The 20969-nt window shown below is 39.7% G+C and overlaps 1 protein-coding gene across 1 annotated transcript in view; it reads left to right on the forward strand.

The window, feature by feature from the left end:
* LOC150086973 (hydroxylysine kinase) overlaps positions 1–20969 on the forward strand; it is a 202293-nt gene that overhangs the window by 175627 nt on the left and 5697 nt on the right. Inside the window, exon 10 of the mRNA XM_090372341.1 lies at positions 19693–19961. Within this exon, the coding sequence (XP_090228467.1) occupies positions 19693–19961 (269 nt within the window). The remainder of the gene's footprint in view (positions 1–19692; positions 19962–20969) is intronic.

Raw genomic sequence — 20969 nt, forward strand, 5'->3', positions numbered from 1 at the left:
TGTGCCTGTTGCTTTGCTGCTATAGTCTGGGGCATGATTTCCATTTAAATATAATTTAATTGATTAACCATGAAAATTAATAAGATCAAAAAAAAAAATAATTGATTAATTGACAATACCACAATAAGTTAATGCAGTGATACAAATTATGCTATCTAGTTTACATTATATCTTATGCTCTCAAGTTCCAGATGTACGCTATCAAGTTATGCTATACTGTAACAATGACAATGTTAAATTGGTTATATTCTTAGCTATGTACAAAAGATATATGCCCAACAAGTGAATTAAAACCTTCAAGCTACTTATTTATCACAATTAAAACCCTACTATTCCTCTGCACTACTGGTTACGTGCTACAATATTTGAGCCAAAACTGCGATACAATAGCCAAGCTGTAATTATTGTATAGTACTCTACAATTTTTACAGAACATAGCGGGTTACTTATTTACTGCTTAGGTGCTACTAAGCAGTAAATAATTATAGTTTTGTATTTTGAAAGTTCCCTTAACTTACATGTGACATTTAAAAAACCAATCATACATTATACTGAATATACCTTTCTTTACATTCTGTAACACATATGTAAGTATTTATTCTATAGTAAAAGGAAATACAAATATGTTATCATGATCTTTTATTAATCTTATGCCAAAAAAAACATTCTGACTGCAATAGGGCTCTGCAAGAAGGCAAGTCTTTCTTGGCTTCTTGCCCTTTCCATGCTGCCTCTTCTTGTCATCTTTTCGAACAGATCTGCATTCAAAATGTGACCTAATCATTGTTTTATACAGTGGGATAATCACCTCTTTATCCCTGCTGGAAAAATTTCTTTATGTCATTGACAGAATTTACCGAACTGTCCGAGCAGCCTGTCTGCACTACTTATAGAATTTTGTGTCAAGCATGTTCAGTTACACCTGATCCTTTTCGATATATACTTAGTTGTGTGAACAAATTTTTCTTTTTGGTTAATGCAGCAATAGTCTGATTTCCTAACATAATAAGTTTATTTGTCCCTTTTTTGTTACTTGTGATGATGGGAGGTAAGAGTAAAAAGGGAGGGAGAATACATAAGCACATAAGCTGAAGACTCTTTTAGAGGGTGTTCCCTTATAAAAAAAAATACAAATGACAATATAATAATTATGTACATCTGAAATTACAGCTATTGTGGCAACAACAGATATACTACTAATAAATTAAAAAATTAGTTACATTTAAATAGAGGAGAAATTCAGACACTGCCTTCTACAGACTTGGAGGAGCAAGGACAGTGAAAGTTATCTATGTGCGTAACATGGTTTACAAGATTGTTAAATTGCGAGTATTTTTACAGTTAGGATAATGTTTACACAATGATTAGAAAGATTATTTTTGCATTTACACTATTTTAATTTTGGTAATACACTTGTTTGATATTATTAAAAATTCAGGAGTTGGTTGGAAGGTAATTTTGATTCAGTCATCCATAGAAATGTGGGCTAAAATCTACTATTTGGGTACCAGTTGTCTCTGCGCAGTGAGTGTGGTTTTAAACAGAGATATTGTACTGTCGAGTTCTGTGATTGGATGATTATTGTGACTGCGTAATTTTTGTTTCTGATTGTTTCATTGGATGTGAATTTAGTTTGGTTTGGAGAGAAGTCGAAGTTATCATTTGCATGTGTGTCATTTGGTTTGTTCGTCACCATTTTCCTGGTGCTGTTAGTATTTTTTGTGGTTCCTTTTGCGTGTGGTGTTTGGTGTTGTTTTTTGCTTTTGTTATTGTGCCCTTTTTGCATATTATTCTTTACTGCCGTGTGCACTGCTGCCATCACATATTATTTTCCTTTATTTGTTTGTTGTTCCTTGTTTAGTCCCAATGGAGCAAGTGACTGCAAAATTGTTGTATGGTTTGATAAAGGATGGTTGTAAGACTGTGATTGAATGGTGTATGAGTGTAAATTTGATTGCTTCTGAGTACAAGTGTGTTCATTGTGGATGTTTAATGAGATTGGCTGTGCGAAAGGAGATTAAGGGGCGCCTCCGTAGCCAGGTGGGAAGGAGCAGCAGTGCATAGCACACGCTTCTTGATTAGACCGGGGTTCGAGCCCGTCACCATCAAATACGGAGGATGCGGAAAGGTCAGGAAATGACCACCGCATATCCCGGAGCAATATGGCCTTAGTTGCTAATGCTCCTAAAAACCAAATAACAAACAAACAAACAAGGAGATTAAGGATGGTTTTGAATGGGTGTGTAGGAAGGAAGACCGGGGCCAATGCTCATCACGTTAAAAGGTCTGTTCGAAAGGGATCATGGTTTTCCGAAAGTAATTTAAGTATGATTGAGGTGCTTCTTCTTACCTATTTTTGGGGTTTGAAGACAATGTGTTAATTTGTTATGTATGAGATAAGTGTTAGTCAAACCACGGTGTGTTTCTGGAGGAGTTTTTGTAGAGACGTATGTGATATGTGTGTGAAAGAGAGTGGTATGATTGGTGGTGTGGATATGGTTGTTGAAATTGATGAGAGCAAGTTTGGTAATAGAAAGTAAAACCAAGGTAGGGCATTGGGTGCTTGGTGAGGTCGAAGGAGGGACATCACGGTGTTTTTTCAGGGTTGTTGAAAATCTGAATAAAGAACTCCTCCTAGACATCATTAGGGCTTCCATTTTACCCTGTACTACTAGACCGGTGGTTTTCAACTGGGGTGCCACGTAATTTGGATTTAAGTCACTAAAACTTATTATTTTTTTAAAATTTATATGTTTATTTCATTATAAAATGGTGTACAGTATCTTTTTAATTTTGTGGCGATCTATAATTGATGTTTACTTAGTACCTCTATATATAAAGAATAAAATTATTATATACTGTATATATATAATTTGTATTATGAAATATAATTTTTATAATTATATTATTGTAATAACTATCATATAACATATATATTTTTTAATATTATATATACAGTAGATTCTTGATTTTCCGGGATAGATGGTAAAAAAAAAATCCCAAACAATCGATTTCCCGGTTAATCGAAAAATACAGAAGTACCCGCCATATGTCGGGTACTTCTGTATAGCTGATGCTGTATAAGCTTGCTTTCTTGCATCATATGCCTCAACTAATGCTAATATCTAAGAGATACGTTCCAGGACTTCTTACGTAAGTCGAGTTTTGCGTAACTTGGGAATGACTAATAACATATTGTTACTATATTATTATTGGCAAATCTGAATTGGGCGCGATACTTGTTAATGTTTGAACATTTTCATACATCCTTATTTTTTTAAGTTTCTGTTCCAACTTGATCGCTTTCCTTTTCTTGATAGATGTACTAGTACTGCTGTCACTTATTCTCTTAGTCGGCACCATATAATGGTCAAAATGAAATTTTCTGTAAAGAACTTCACAGGATTAAGGTGAAAACTCACTATTATCACCCCATGCGAGCTCACATTTTACTAAAACACATTTCTGAAGGTCACTACCATAAAACAAAAAAAAAAAACAAATAAAACAATTTGCACTTTCTGGTTTATTGGGCTTTTCTGTTATTGCAAGCAATTATAAACAGGTAGTAAACTCGATCTTACTGCATTTGCGATAATACCAGTAGCTTCGATTCTGTGGGTTTTTACGTTATTATTGTGAAATGTGTGTTCCCTTCACTGAAATCTTCAGTCATATAAAAAAATAATAATAATAAATTTTAAGAATCTTGTTTTTTCCTATTTTTTTGCTTGTTACTCCGTATCTCACTTGTGCAATTTGTGCCTGCAGTGATCGTCGTTATTGATTGCTTATTATTTTTTTTGTTTGTTTTAAATTTTAAGTCCGAAGCGGCGTAAGTTGGGGACTTACTGTATCAAAAAATGTTCAGCAACCTATGTAAAAAGTATGGCGACAGATAAAAAACTTACCACGTACTACTCGCATGTCTAATATGATGCTTCCCTTTATTTTTTACAGTGTCGCATATGGTTTGGTCACCAACATTATTATTATTATAATGGTTCTCAAACTTTTGAATAATTTCAAGTTTTTGTTTAACTGAAAGCGCAACTCTTTTGTGTTTACCCATCATTTTCGCGATTTCTAGACTAAAGAAAAATATTTTCTATAAAAAAAAATTTCGACAACCTTGACATAAATAACGAAACAAACTTTTGTCTTTTTGCGTTGCAACAGAACAGAAGAATCGACACACTGCACTAAAACAAACTAAACATTTCTTCACTCTTTTTTTTTTTTTCGAGTGGCGGGTGTTTTTTTTTTTGGTAGTTGTTGATGCATCGGCATCTGTGGCCATAATGCACCTCCCAAGGTTTTTGCAGTACTTTGATCCAAGCCCAAGGCGGGATCCAAACCCGCTACCTTAGGGTTGCCAGGCAGGTACTCTCCCAATGATGACTTATAATGCTTCTTGTTGCTTATTTACAACTTGCAGAACATCTGTTTATACCTATTCTAGTTATTACTTGAATTTTATGATTTTTGATTGATATATTTTTTTTTTTTTTTTATTAATTTGGAGTTTGAAGTGTCCTGATTAATCCGATCTCGGTAAATCGAGAGTCTGCTGTATATATACAGAGAGAGAATCAGATCTAACAGGCAGAATATTGAGTAGGGGTGCCGCAAAATAAAATAAATTATTTAGGGGTGCCGTTATTAAAAAAAGGTTGAAAACCACTGTACTAGACTATTGGATTGTTGGAAGTCTTATGATTGTCTGGGTGACGAAGGGTTTCAGTATATAGCTGTTAGCCACTCGCTTCACTTCAGCAATCCTGAAACTGGTGCAAACACCAACAGCATAGAGGATACATGGAGTGCTATTAAACAGCAACTGCCATCAAGAACAATCAATGGTCAGTTCGACTCCTACCTCGCACAGTTTATGTGGTGGTGTAGGCATTCCGCCAGCAGTAACCTCACTATGGATTTCATTAAAGGAATTTGTGAGGTGTACAGGCCGGCATGTGAGGATTGATGAGGTGTTTTATTTGTATTCAAGTAGTTATATTTGTTGAGTACCCTTCTGGTTGACTGTTGTGAGTAGCAGTAATTGACATGCCGAGCCCTCACTATCGTTAGTCTTAGTTAGAGTGTTTATCCCCTGCCTTACTGCTGTTTTTATAGTGGAAAATGAGTTTCCTATTTAAAAACATCAGTAAGCAATATTTTAACCAAAGATTAGGTTTCTATGTGACTTCGGGAGGAATTTAAGCAAAAAAGCAGTAATTGGGCATGGCTATGAATCATAAGATGTTTTTTATGTATTGTCATTTTTGTTCGTTGACAAAGGGTTAGGTTTTTACATGACTTCGGGAGGGATTCAAGCAAAAAACTGCGTTATTTTTGAATTTGTAATTATTTTAATTCCGTATTGCCGTTTCTCTTTATCTTTATTTAGGCTTCGATGTATTATGATGTCACATGACTTTGGTATGTTACATGTGGGCGGGAAAAGCAGTGAGTGGCACCTGCCAATCACTGCTTTGTTCCTGTCTGTTTGTCGAAATATGGACTAGTACCCAAGATCTGGAGATTTACCGAAATGTGTTTGGTCTGTAGTTTCTTGAACCCATTTAGTGAATTGGCCTGTTTCATATTTATAGGAAGGTTGTTCCAGGATTTTGTGGCTCTGTATTTTATGTTTTTCTAGTATATAGCAGAGCTATGATGATTAATACTTTCTACATTAACATCGATATTTGTAGAAGAATAAGAGAAATTTACCTCAATATGATACATAGAACACTTCCGTATGATACTCTCCAGAAATTAAAACAAATAAAAGATTAGCGCAAAATGATTACAGTAAATATGATGCACAATGCATTCTATGAAGGAAAATCATTAAAATTTTCTAAATTGTTTTTTTTTATTTTTAATTAATTTTTGAATTGTTTTCAATTGATTTTTTACTGTAATCATTTTGCGTTAATCTTTTATTTGTTTTAATTTCTGGAGAGTATCATACAAAAGTGTTCTATGTATCATATTGAGGTAAATTTCTCTTATTCTTCTACAAATATTTATGTTTATCTGTCCGATGACTTTTCTAAAAAGCTTAATCTTAAGGTCGGTTTGCTTTCTTAGGTTGTAGGCTATTTCTTCTTCTTCTGTTATGAAAAAGGATCTGAAAAGAGAAGGAAAGTCTGGTGTTTTCAGAGCATTGCAGCCAAAGGCAGCCTCAGCCTTGTGAAGCAGTTGGTAGATGTTGAGGAGTTGCACTTCCCTGTATCTGGTGCTCACTGACGCATTCCAAGGAAGGCCTAAAATTGAACTTGCACATCTGTTAAGAATGGAGTTGACTCTTGCAAGGTTTTCTTTGCAGGTGGTTCCCCAAGAGATTATTCATAGATGAGGTAAGGCTGAATTAAGGATAGAAAAACCAGTCTGAGAAGTGAAGGATACCTACAAGCGATGAAATTTTGTTGCATACGGTTATTATCATCATTATTAGCCATATGGTGCAAGGAAGTCTGAGGCTTATGCTGCACCAGCCAAAAAAGAACGGCGCCTCCGTAGCCAGGTGGGAAGGAGCAGCAGTGCATAGCACACGCTTCTTGATTAGACCGGGGTTCGAGCCCGTCACCACCAAATACGGAGGATGTGGAAAGGTCAGGGAATGACCACCGCATATCCCGGAGCAATATGGCCTTAGTTGCTAATGCTCCTAAAAACCAAATAAACAAACAACAACAACAACAACAACCAAAAAAGAAAAAAAGAAAAAAATCCTGCATTACCTTGACAGAAAGAGAGAGAGAGAGAGAGAGAAGGGAATCACCAAGAAAGCAAGAAAGAGAAAAATGTTGATATCCAGTTCAGGATCCTGGGTTTGCTAAGCCTGTTTATCCCAGCTTAGCTTATTATCTAACCATATTCCTAGAAATTTGGTTTCATTCAGTTTTTCTAGATGCTTTTCTTTATATACTATCTCAAAATCGATATTTAGCGGTTTGATTTTAGTTCTGAAGATATATTTGAATTTTTCAGAATTAAGAATGAGCTGATTTTTATGAAGCCAAGTGTGCATTATGGAGAGCAAGGCAGAGAGTTTCAGTTGTAGCTGTTAGGATCTATATCTACGAAAAGAATGGAAATATCATCAGACTAAGTGGGTAGATGGAAGAATGTGGAGAAATTCATTGATGAAAAGGATAAATAGTATATGTACAAGAAGTCAGCCTCGAGGAGCTCCCTTGGAGAAATAGCATGTCCGAATAAATCTGGTTTTTTTAAAACAAATGGACATGTGGTAAGGTAATCTTCAAGGAGGTTGATTTTTCCTCTCAAGCCAAAATTTTTGAATTTGTTCAGGAGCAGATTATGATTTATGCAGTTGAAAACTTTAGATAAGTCTAGGAACAGTGCTATTGCATAGTGGCCTCTTTCATGGCTGTCAGTGATCTTGAAGTAAAAGTCAACGATTGCCAGCCCAGTGGAACTTAGGCATACTGTTGTTGATGTATGACCTGATTAGCTGAATAGTTTTGTAAAAACTGAGATGAGAGCTATTGGATGAAAGTTGTTGACAGAGTTGCTACGTGCCCCTTTGGAACAAGGACAATGACTGCTTTTTTAAACTGAGAGGAAAATTTATCAGCTTGAAAGGAGAGATTAAATATATATTTAAATGGTACAAGAATTGAGATAAGGATCTTTTGCAGCACAGAAGCTGATATTTCATCAAAGTTAGAAGCCTCCTTTTCTTTTAATTGACATCCTGCTTCTAAAATCTCCAGATCAGGGAGTGGAGCAAGGAAAAAGAGAGTTTCTGATTGAATGCCTGGCAGATTAGCATTAGCATTAGCATTAGTAGAGGCATTTGATGCAAGAAAGCAAGCTTATGCAGCATCGGCCAAAAAAAAAAAAAAAAAAACCCACTTCCACTTCACCCCTCTGTTCATTGAAAATACCTGTCCAGCTGAGCCTTAAACTTATTTAGGCTATCAACCTCCACCACAAGGGATGGAAGTCTGTTCCACCAACCAACCACCCGCTGGCTAAAGGCAAATTTCTGCACGTCTATCCTACATCTGTCCTTCCTCAATTTGAATTTATGCCCTCTCAGGTGATTTTTCTGAGCTAGAGGAAGAATCCCATCAGCATTGAGCATGCTTAAACCATTCAAGGCTTTATACACCTCTATCAGATCACCTCGCTGGTGCCTAGTCTCCAGACACTGTAATTTGCAAAACTTAAGCCTTTCTTCGTAAGAGCACCCCTTTGTTCCATTCACTAATCTTGTTGCCCTTCTCTGTACCCGTTCCAGCAGCTCTACATCCTTCTTGAAATGAGGCCTCCAGACCTGTATACAGTACTCTAGGTGTGGCCTGACCATTGCCTTATATAATGGAATAATCACCTCCTTATCCCTGCTGGAAAAATTCCTGTATATCATTGACAATACTCCATGAGCTACTCTTGCAGCCCGTCTGCACTGCTCAGAGAACTTCATATCTGCCTGCACAACCACCCCCAAGTCCCTTTCATTCTCTACCACTGTCAGTGTAGTACGATCGCCAATATGGCTGCCGTTGTTACTGCCACGCTGAAACAGCGCTCTGCGATTTATGGATTAAATTATGAGTTCTTAGTGCTTTTATTTCAGGAAAAGTATGTCCAGTGATTTATAAACTACAGTGGACTCTATAGGTGAGGAACTTTTGAGTATTTAACTGGAATTTTGCAAGTTACCAGCGTTTTTTATCTGTTTCCTTTGTTTGCCAGACCTACACTGGTCACCATGTGGCTGGCAGCAGGGATATAGAGAGGCACCGATTTTAACGCGGAAGCCACGTTGGTACCTTGTACTTGACTGGGGAGGGTGCCACGATCTGTGATATATCCAGAGCAAAAGCTGCTCTAACAAGCTGTGCTTACAACTGTTTTAAAAGACAGTGAATAATGTTTTTAGTGACTCCCCCCCGCCATAAACTTCCATGATGTTGTGGAATCTTCTCTCACGTGCCTATTTCAATATTTTAGATGTCACAGGAAACCCCATGCGGAGGTAATCCCACTGCTCTAGGGGCATTTTAACACTTGACTCCCCCCCCCAATGATTTGACCTTGGGGATAGCTGAAATCGTTGCCAGGGTATTGTGTGACAACCATACAACGCACGAACTTGTGTGACCCACCAAACTTCGTCTTTTTAAATCAGCTACAAGAATATATAAACAGAACCCCGCTAATCCGAATACTCCGATTTTCCGATCTGGCCAGAAATGCCTTCGGAAAACCCCAACCAAACCGAAGAAAACATCGGAAAAGAACCAGAACCCATCCTGATTGATGGCAATAGGGACGACACCGAGGAACAAAAACCGACCCCACTTTCAAAAAAAAGGAACAAGAAACCGGGCGTCCCGAAATTCGAACGGGAAACCAAGTCGCAATCTGACCTGAGCAAAAGTAATTTGGAACAACAAAACCAACTGACTGAGATGACTGAAGAAACGCAAACCCTAGACCACACCTTACCAGGGGGCCCAGTACCAGACCAGATTCTCATACTCATGTCTGCACTGGAGGAAATTTTTGCAAAGCAGAACAATCGAGTTACAACAACGATTCGAGCAGACATTGTCTCACTGTGGACAAAACTGGAAACTATCCTGTACAAAACCCACATAGAGAACGAAAAAATAAACGCCACATTAGAGGCATACCTGCAAGGTGGGGCAAGAGAAATGCCACAGCGTGCCCCGACCTTCTCAGAAGCGCTGAGGAACAAAACCACCACTGCAAACATAAATGAACCTGCTGCCAAACCTGCAAGAGTGTCCTCGAGAAGAACACTCCTACCAACACCCAACATAGTCATCCTAAAGTCAACAGGACAAGATGAACATACAAGCGAAGAAATAAAGAAGGTGGTAATGGAAAACCTGCGGAAAGACCTCGAAGCTACCCGAATTAAAGCAATAAGGAAAACAAGAAACCCAGGGATTGTAATAGAAACGGAGACCAAGGAAGAAGCGGAAATAATCATGTCCAATGCAAAGATCCCAACCTTGGGCCTTACTGCTGAAACCCTAAGAAGAAAAGGACCATCTGTCATAATATTTGACGTGGACCAAGACATCACCCCCGAGACTCTAACCGGGGAAATCTATAGGAAAAACCTACAGAGAGGACTACCAGAGAGGGATGAAAAGCTAATGGTAATGCCCAAGTATAAAACAAGGGCCAGAAGCAGCGGAAACTGTAACTGGGTAGTGGAGCTGGCCCCAGAGGCCTGGCAAGTCCTTCGGGAACAGCGATCAATTTATATAGAGTGGAGTAGCCACAGGTACAGAGAACACGTGGCTATAGTAAAGTGTTTTAGGTGCTGCAAATATGGGCACACGACACACACATGTAATCAAATGGAACCAACCTGCGGCCACTGCTCCGAAAAGGGGCACAACTTCAGTAGCTGCCCAAACAAAGCAAAAGACCCTGTATGCGTCAACTGCAAGCTACTAAGGCTAGATCATACGCATTCCATAAGAGATCCAAAATGTCCGACATATCAAAAGTTCAAGTGTATATATCAACTCAGAACCGATTATGGGTACGCAACGTAAAAAATATAACGATGGAGTGCTAAAAATTCACCAAATAAATGCGCAACGTGCGAAAGCAGTGGTCGCCCAAGTATGCCTAAAAGCAGAAGAAGACAATGCTGATCTCATCCTTATTCAAGAGCCCTACACTCACATGAAGAAGGTTAGGGGATACCCGCTCAGGTTTAAAATAGTACAGAGTGACGAAGATACACCGTGGGCAGCAATTATAGTCCGCAACCCAGAAATAACAGTAACCAAGATCCCACAGTTATGCACGCCATGGGCAGCATGTGCACATATAATCAGCTCTGTCGGCTGCCTATATGCAGTCTCTCTCTACTGCAGACCTGGCGTCGAGATTGACTTCGCCATTACATATCTCCAGGATGTCCAAACTACCCTAGCAGGACAGAGGATCATAATAGGTGCCGACGTCAACTGCCGATCCCCAGTCTGGCACAGCGCCACGCCGGACCGGCAAGGCACCAGAAACGGCCAAAGACTGGAAGAGTTCCTGGCTAACTCAATATTGACGGTTAAAAATCAACCTTTCTGCCTCCCAACCTTCTGTAATACACTTTGGGAGGCGACCATTGACATCACCCTAATCACAAGAAATATCGATTCCCACGTGACCGACTGGACGGTGCAAAATGCTTGGACCACGTCGGATCACCGTACCATCACCTACCGGATACAGAGAACCACAGCAAGAATCGCAACAGAAAGGACGATGCTAAACAGATTTGCAATCTCCAAAGCCAATTGGGAACTCTACCGAGAACAGCTTATTAGTAGAGCCCAACATGATAGAATTGGGCAAACCAGACAGTATGGCCAAGAAATAAGAGAGGACCCAGACGAACTGCAACAAATAATAACAAACATCATAACCAAGGCAGCTGAAGTTGCCATAAAAAGAAAAACGCTTTCGAGCAAGACCATGCCCTGGTGGACCCCAGAGCTGCAACGACAAAGGAGATTAGTCCAACAAAAAAGGAAGGAATATCAGAGAGCACGGAGGTCGTGGCCACCCGCTGAGGTCACTTACCTGCGCCGCCAATATACAGTACTGAGAAATACTTATACCGAGAGTATAAAGAAAAGTAAAAAGTCCTCCTGGGAACGACTGGTCTCAACTAAAGGTAATGAGAATCCCTGGGGAGTGGTCTACAAGATCACAACAAATAAACTCCCCAGGGGGGAAATAACCACAGCAACTATAACGCCGCAACACACCCTCACCACAACATGGGACGACTCGGTGGCCAACATTTTGAACACCATTATAAAAGACCCACCGAATATACTCACGGAAGACCAACAAGCTATCATACAGGCAAACGAGACCTATAACACCCAACAAATGGAGCCGCCAATTACCATGGATGAGCTGCAGGAAGCTGCAACACAAATGCGCAACAAGAAATGCCCTGGCCCTGACCTCTTGGACCCAGAACTCGTTAAGAGGGCGGTGGAGCACATACCGGAACCCCTGCTGCACCTATTCAACTGCTGCCTCAGAGTGGGCCATTTCCCAACTAGCTGGAAAACAGCACATCTCAAGCTCATCCTGAAAAACCCAACTAAACCACCTGAACAACCAAACTCTTACCGTCCTATAGCGCTGCTATCAACACTAAGTAAACTCCTGGAGAGAATACTACATCGAAGAATACTCAGCCACTACAAAGAAGCTGACCTAGAGTCACCCAGACAATATGGGTTCAAACCCGGACTCTCCACGATTGAAGCAATTCGGAACCTCCTAGAAAGCGCAGCACAATGTAATGAAAAGTACTTCCTGGTAATTGCGGTCGACTTCGCTGGGGCGTTCGACACCCTCTGGTGGCCGAGCGTCCTGGGCAGACTCCGCAAGGCAAAAATCCCCATGAATTTATATAATTGCATTAGATCCTACCTCTCAGATAGAAAAATCAGGGTAATGGCACCGTTCCGGAGCCTGACAAGATCGGTCCGCAGGGGCTGCCCGCAGGGATCTGTCCTGGGGCCGCTCCTGTGGAACATTGTTTTTGATGAATTCCTGGCACTCGACTTGGGTGATGTCAACGCACAAGCTTTCGCGGATGATCTCGTCCTAACGGTGGCAGCGAGCTCTAGATCACAGTTAGAAGCCCGTGCAAACCATGCACTGCAAGTGCTCCAGGACTGGGCAAACCTGCATACACTGGAGATTTCCCCGACCAAAACGAACTCAATTCTACTGAGAGGAACACTCAACATCAGACGGCCGCCCCAGATAAAAGTAAGGGGAAGCACAATCAAACTGGCAAAACAGATGAAATACCTAGGCATTATCCTAGATTCCAACCTGTCCTTTAAACAACACCTCTTATATCTGAAGGAGAAGCTGAGAAAATACGCAGCACTAGTAGTCAGAGTAACACGCAGAGACTGGGGACTAAACAAAAGAACATTATCCCTCTACTATAAAGCAATTTTCGTCCCAGCAATTACTTATGGAGCCCCAATATGGTACGTCAAAGCAAGAACTGCAGTAAATAAAAGAATCCTCGATACAATACAGCGAAAAATACTCCTCACCATCACCAGGGCGTGTAACACAGTGAGTACCTGTGCGTTGCAGGTCCTGGCGGGAACTCTCCCTCTGGACCTGGAGGTGGCGAGATGTGGGTTGATGTACTACCTGGCAAAGGGAACACCGACCATGTTTGACACTTTTACACTGGACCCTACAAACAACCACCGAATGGAAAAACAGAAAATCATGGAACACCTGAAAGAAACTTGGCAGAGGAGATGGCAAGAGACGACCAAGGGTGAAGTCACACGGAAATTTATACCCTACGTAGACAAGACCTATCCAAAAGCCCCCAAATGGTTCTACCCAGGACTGAACACCACCTTCCTCCTGACGGGCCATGGGCCCTTTAACGCAAAACTGAATTCATTCGGACTGACCGAGGACCCAACTTGCACCTGTGGCAATATGGAGACGTGGCAACATATCATGCACAAATGTGAATGCTATGAGGAACAAAGATCAGTACTCATCACCAGTATAAAATTTGTACCAAAAGACAATGAGCATCACCTCCTGGATTCGGAAGACGAGTACACCGCGTTCAGCCGCTACGCCCAGGACATCTTTAACAGAAGGAGAACAGAAATCGCTATCCGCAACAATATGGAAACATCTGAATAGAAGAACTCCATTGAAACTAACCAAGGAGGAGACTACAGCATGAACATACCGCATGACTACAACCGATCAGAAGAAATTACCAACAAAGATAACTCTCCATTCATGACCTGGTGCAAATGGCCAGGACTGATGCTCTCAACGAATATGACTACCTGAATTGACATCAAAGCAGTACTACAAACTGACCAGAGTCATCACTCCTCTTCCTGATCCCATAAGATGAACACGAGACAAGTGAGACTGAACCAAGACTGTGACCCACCTGAAGCAACACTGAACTGAACATCCAAAAACCATGACTGTGACTGCAGCTACGCTGTTGCCTCGCCTTTTGGCGATCTGGGTTGGACACCTAGTCTGGCCCACTTTCTCTCCATATCCTGGCGGTGGGAGGGGCCGGGACCGTCCCCTCCCCCGTCTCCCCCGTTTACTTCTCCTGGTGCGGCATGGGCATGCCACACTGATATCTGGGGTCGTCTACCCTATTGGCCTCATACTTCTGTCTTTCCCCTCCAGTCTTCAGTCTTTCCCCCACTCTCTCTCTCTATACATCACAGTGTACGCCCCACACGACAAAAACTTAAACTTCCAAATTATAACAGCCAAATCGTGCATCAATTCCGAAACTTAACCTCATTAGCGAACCACCCCCTAAAATCGCGTTATTATTATTATTTTTATTTATTACTACTATTTTTTTTTTTTTTTTTTTTTTTAGGCCCTAGCCACTGAAATCTCAGGAAATTAGGTGGCAGGGCCTGCCAGAGTAAATAATTATGCTGGGTGTACCTGGTCTGCCTCCACGGGGCTGAGTGTGGGCAACGTTGGGCCCCAGCAGGGGTCTAGCGGCTAAATGGCCAGAGGAACAACGATACACAACACAATACTTCCAAATCCCATACACTTTTAAATCTCTGGCCTTAACAGTGATCTGTTACACCCACAAAGAAAACCACGCGGAGATGGGGGAAACCCCTGGTGCCGTTTGACACGAACACACTTTACACTTTACACTTGTCAGTGTAGTACCACAGAGTTGATACGTTGCTCTGGGGTTGCTGTTTCCCATGTGTAGTACTTTACATTTGTCAATGTTAAACTTCATTTGCCACCTCTCAGCCCATCTGCTCAACCTTTCCAGATCCTGTTGCAGCAGCATAGTGTCAGTAGTGTCCTTGACAACCCTGCCAACCTTTGTATCGTCTGCAAACTTGGACATTAAGCTTGATATACCATCATCAATATCATTTATAAATACAGAAAACAATAATGGACCCAACACTGAGCCCTGAGGGACTCCACTAATAACATTAGTCCACGATGAGCAGTGTCCATTGATTACCACTCTCTGTCTTCTCCCCCTCAACCACCCCTTTATCCATAGCAACAATTTCCCTCCAATGTCACACTGCTCCAATTTGTGTAGCAGTCTTTCATGTGCAACAGTATCAAAAGCCTTTCTAAGATCCAAGTATATAATATCAAAGTTATTCCCTGCATCCAGTTCTTTTGTAACTGCATCATAGTATCCAATCAAGTTGGTCAGGCAAGACTTCCCCTTAACAAAACCATGCTGTGTCTGAGCTATAACTGAAGTCTTGTCTAAATGATCCTGCAGTGCTTCTTTAACCAGTGCCTCCATTAATTTTCCTGGTACAGACGTTAAGCTCACTGGTCTATAATTACTTGTGTCAGCCTTTGATCCTCCTTTGTGAATTGGGGTCACATTTGCACATTTCCAGTCTATGGGTACCTCCCCTGAGTCCAAGGAAGCTCTCATAATTATGGCTAAGGGTTTGCTTACTTCCTTTGCTGCCTCCTTTAATATAACTGGATAGATCCCATCCACCCCGGGTGCCTTTCTTGTGTTTATCTTCAACAGTTTCTCCTCCACTTTACTCCCAGTTATTTCAAGATTCTGTAGCTTACTGCTAGAGTTGAATACACCTCTGGCATTCCCCTTGCTGAATAACTCCTCATGTGTGAATGTCGATGCAAAATATTCATTTAGTTTGTTAGCTACCTGAGCAGGATCATCAACAGTTGACCCATCAATATCAAGTGGACCAATCTGATTCATCCCCTTCCTTCTAGAGTTTACATAAGTAAAGAACTCTTTGCTGTTTTTCTTTGCATCCCTTGCCAAGGATTTCTCGTAATCTGCCTTCGCCTGCCTAACCTCCTTTGTAACTTGGTTGCATATCAACTTGTATCTATCATAGGCTTCTGTGTCATGTGTTAATTTGTAAGTATCCCATGCATTTTTCTTCTCTGTCATATGCCTCATTAGTTCATCTAACATCCATTTTGGCCTAAACCTTGAACAATATTTCTTAGTTGGTATGTAAAGCCTAGTAGCTTCCAAGATAAGTTCTTTGAATACTTCCCATTTTGAATTTGCTGTTGGTAACATCATCAGTTGGTCCCACTGTATAGAATTTAAATACTGTCTCAGTCCATCATAGTTGCCTTTACGGAAGCAATAACCCTTCCCTTTACCCCTAATGGTAGTTACCTCTTTGAGTAAATCCCACTTCAGCACACTGTGATCACTGCCACCTAGTGGTTCATTTATCTGCAGATTCTTAATGCATGAAGAATCACTGCTGATAATCAAATCAAGAGTATTACTCCCTCTGGTTGCCTCCTGAACATGCTGATGTAGAAAACAATCATCCAATAAATCCACAAAAGTCCTGCTAGTGCGTGAGTAACCAGCCCCCAAATTCCAGTCAATATCTGGGAAATTAAAATCTCCCATTATAAGACTCTCTGATTTACTGGCCCACTCTATTTCCCTGTACAGTTCTTTATTATACTCATCAGAGTCATTAGGCCTATAGCACACTCCTACTCTCAATTTTGATCTCCCAATGCTTATGTCACACCAAACTGACTCAACACTGCACTGTCCAGCAATGTCGACTGGCTTCACTTCCTTGGTTTTTATGTGTTTCTTAACTAATAGCATAACCCCTCCCCCCTTCCTATCCTGTCTATCCTTTCTGTAGACGTTGTACTCCCCAAATTGCAGTTCTGCATCCCTTATATCTGTGTGACACCACATCTCTGATATCCCAACAATATCTGCCTTTGATGTTTTGAGCAATACCTCAAATTCATCAAATTTATTTACTAAACTCCTAGCATTGGTGTACACACAAGTATACCTGCACCTGTTTCTATTCTTAGCTACCCTAACACAACCCATGTGTTTACTTGTACCGCAATGGCTCCCAGCAGTCTCTGAAATACCATGCATCTTGTTTTTCAGGCTTCTGCTCATTGTAATAGAAGCAGTGCAAGAATCTCTTTCACCTCTGCCAGTGGCTACTGTCAATCTATTGGTCTTTGTCTCCCCCCAAGCTAGCAGTTTTCCGACCCACCTAACACTGCCTCGATAGCATCAGCAAATATTCTTGCACCCTTTCTATTTAAGTGTATCCCATCCCTGTAGAAGCAATCTCTCCTGTTAACAAGTACAGTCCAGGCTGAAAAAAATTCTACCCCTTGAGCCTTGCACAATCTTTCCAGGGCCGAATTGATCGACAAGGCTCTCATCATATACTCCCTCCTATCGTGTCTGGGCAGAATTGCAGACACTTTCAAATTCAACCCTAATTCTCGGCTTTTGTTCAGCAGTGACCTGTACTTGTTAAGTAATTCTGCCGGTCTCCTACTCTTAATATTATTAGTGCCAACGTGTACAACTATATCACCTTTTGTGCCCTTAAAAGATGATATTCGCTCTACAACGTCATCAACCTTTGCCCCTGGCAGACATACCCTGGTCCTGTTCCACCTATCTTTTTTACAAAGCATGCTCCCCGTTTCCCTGACAATAGAGTCACCAACAACTACTAGTTCCTTCGGGACCAGCGCATTCTGCCTTGGGGGTTGCCTCTGTGTCACGCGATGCCCAAGTGCAAGCTCTGGCGTTGATGTGGGCAGCTGAGAGCTTGATGGGCCCCTCAATTTAGTTTCTTCGAGGGCATCCACCCTGTCCTTCAAGCTCTCATATAGGCCCACAAGAACGCCGAGTTGTTGCCTGATATCGATACACTCCTTGCATCGCGCACACACAAAGACATCCCCCATGGCAGTATCATGTCCCGTACCCGATTGCTCTGCAAACATCAAGCAAACAGTGCATTTTATAAGGCTGTGAGTCAGAGGACAACTGCCCCCCTCAGTTCTGCTCTGAGCCACAGCACTTCCATTAGCTTGAGCCTTTTGCTTTGCTGCTCTGGTCTGAGTCATGATTCTATTAATTTATTAATTAATTATAATTAATTATGTTATGTTATTAATTATGTTAAATATAATTAATTATATTACGTTTGTAATCTAAGTCGTTATATGTATTTATTTAAACGTACAATTTAACTGCTAACAAAGTTCAACTAACGCTATCGTATCACAATGGCGGGAAATTTACGAACGGTAGCGGAGTTGAAACAAGTGGAAACCCTTACCGATACTTTTATACAATTACAAGGCCGAGTAAAGAATAAATACACCAAATTAATCAGAAAATCACAAAATAATGTTATACTACTAAATTTAAATCAAAAGTTTTAGAAAAACAATAATTTCAAATCAATAAATAAGAAAAATCCACTTAGCGGCTTTGAACACGACTGTCTCTTTTGTAATGTTGTTGTTGGTGTTAACTTCACATTGAATAAACTTATGCACACTTGAGATGAAGTGGTTACTAAAGGCTGAGGCTTTTTCATGGTCATCTGAAATGAGTACTCATTTCAATCACATCTCCAGTGAAGTTCTTAGATTTCAGTTTCCTTCCAGTTAACAGCTTGTTCAAAACTGCACATTTTTCCTTGCTTGTTATGATGCCTGCAAGTTGGGAACTATAAAATTTTCTCTTGTCTGACCAAATGCAGTCAGTGACTTTCTTTCTGTACACTGTATATTTGTTTTCGTCTTCCTTGTTTTGTGTTGCTTACATCTTTCAGACATTAATACTGATATTTATTTACTTCTGATTGCAATAAATGTTCATTGCTATAGTGAGCTTCAAGTGGTATAGAAATTTCACTGTTTCATATTTTTAATGAAGACTTTATAATAATGAGTTGCACAACAGAACTTTGTACTTCACTTTCAGCCATAATCCAGAATACTACTTAAACTAGACTTGCCATTCCTGAAACTAATGGTTACCTCTCCTTCTGATGATGTTATAATCGCTGCTTTCTATTCATGTGTTTCATAATAGAATGAGGCAGCAATAAAAAAAAATCTCATTCCTACATGGCCATTCCCTCTAGAGGTGCAGCATAACAGAATTCTGGATACCTCTGTTACCCATTTCTTCTCCACGTCATCATATGCACTTATAAAGAATGCTTATAATATACTCCCACCAACAAGGTATTATAACTCTGAATTGCACTAGCCACTGTATTTCCATCTGTGTTGGGTCCCATGCAGGTAGCACAATGGTATAATCACTGTCTTCCCACAACCAAAAAGAGTTGGCCTCACAATGTGGCTGTTAGTAAGTTTCAGGTGAAAGTTGCATGGCTTATCTCCCAGAAACTTTGGTTTTTGTCCAGCAGACTGACTGAAAAATACAGCCAGTTACAGATACAGCATAACAGTGCTGTATCACCTTAGTTATTTTAGCTCTTAACACACACACATACACCTAACATAACCTAATATAATATAACCTAACCTAATCTGTGATGAGCTAATTTATCTTTGACTATCAGAAATCTTGTTTTCAATTAACTACTTTTCATATATTATTATAATCTAATATCTCTATGGATGATTAAAATGTAGGAAATAAGTGCAGTACTTTTGGAAAATCAAATTTTTGAATTATAGTATTTTAACTTTTTAAATGCCCACAAATAAACAAAAATTTGGATGATATTGTTGTAATATTCACTTCAGTGTATTGTTCTTAAACAGGAATAATTCATGGCGACTTCAATGAACATAATATTTTAGCCCTTCAAAATAAGTCTCACACTTCAAGCAGAGAAACAGAATATTCAGTGTATGGGATTCTTGACTTTGGAGATATACATGCTGCTCCTTACATATGTGATGTTGCTGTGATGTTAACCTACACCATGATTGAGTGTCGTACAATGAATCCCTTATCAGCGGTGGGGCACGCACTTGCTGGCTATTTGTCTAGGAGAATACTCTCAAGCACAGAATTTCACATTTTGCAGGTAAAATTATCTTGGAAAAGTGGAGATAGATATTTAAAGAGAAATTGCATTGCAATGTATTATTTGAGTTTAATTTTAAATAAATGAGTAATTTTTAAATTATAACACAAGTTAGTGTTAATAGTAAGAAATCAATTTTCAGTGTCTTTTATACAAGCTGTGTTTTGTTATTACAGTACACCAATTTCTTCCTTTAATATGCTCAGTGGACAGTCAAGGAGATTTGAATCTGAGTGAAAACATAGCTTCCAAGTTGAAGCAGACTGGTGAAAGAACTCTGGGACTAGTTTGCTAAAAACATTGGTAATCAGACTAGAGTTAAGATAATATAAAACTTAGAGTAGATTTAAAAATGAAATAATGAAGCAGTAAGAATTAATATACATTATAAAGTCATAGCCTCCAACTCTCCAGGTTTACAAGGGAGAATCTGCTTTTTGACTTTTATTTGATTCCTTCTTCTTATTCTAGTTTTTCTTATTCTTTTTGTGAAAAAATTGTAAAATTACATTAAAATTGGAATCTTTTAAAAATGTTAATTTCTTCTTATTTCCTTAACAAATTTGGCTGTAATAAACACCCAAGAATAGTGTGCTGCAAATGTTCATGAAAAATCTGAAGGATAAAGCAAACTTTATTATGTAGGTGTTTCATTTTCAACACAGAGTGTATGAAATAAACTAAAATAAATGTACTGGCAACTCTTAACTTGCTTTGCCAATAGTCTAGTTATACAAGCAAAAACATTACATTTCCCTGACAGTAAATTAGTAACACCTGCTTTCCTTGTCAATCCGAATTACAGATATATGAAAAAAATACATCATGAACATCAAAATAAGTTGATGAACTGATCAGTAGTAGGGCAAAATATTAGCAGCAAACTTAACTGCAAGTATTTTTTTTACATATGGTTAAAAAAAAACATGTTATTGCAGTTCTATTAAAGTTGTGCCATTGAGGTCATTTGTGAATGATGTAATCTAGTGAATGATATGAAGTTTTGAG

This window comes from Mastigoproctus giganteus, chromosome 4 (assembly GCF_048544385.1).
Source record: "Mastigoproctus giganteus isolate SK-2022 chromosome 4, ASM4854438v1, whole genome shotgun sequence".
Taxonomy (NCBI): Eukaryota; Metazoa; Arthropoda; class Arachnida; order Uropygi; family Thelyphonidae; genus Mastigoproctus; species Mastigoproctus giganteus.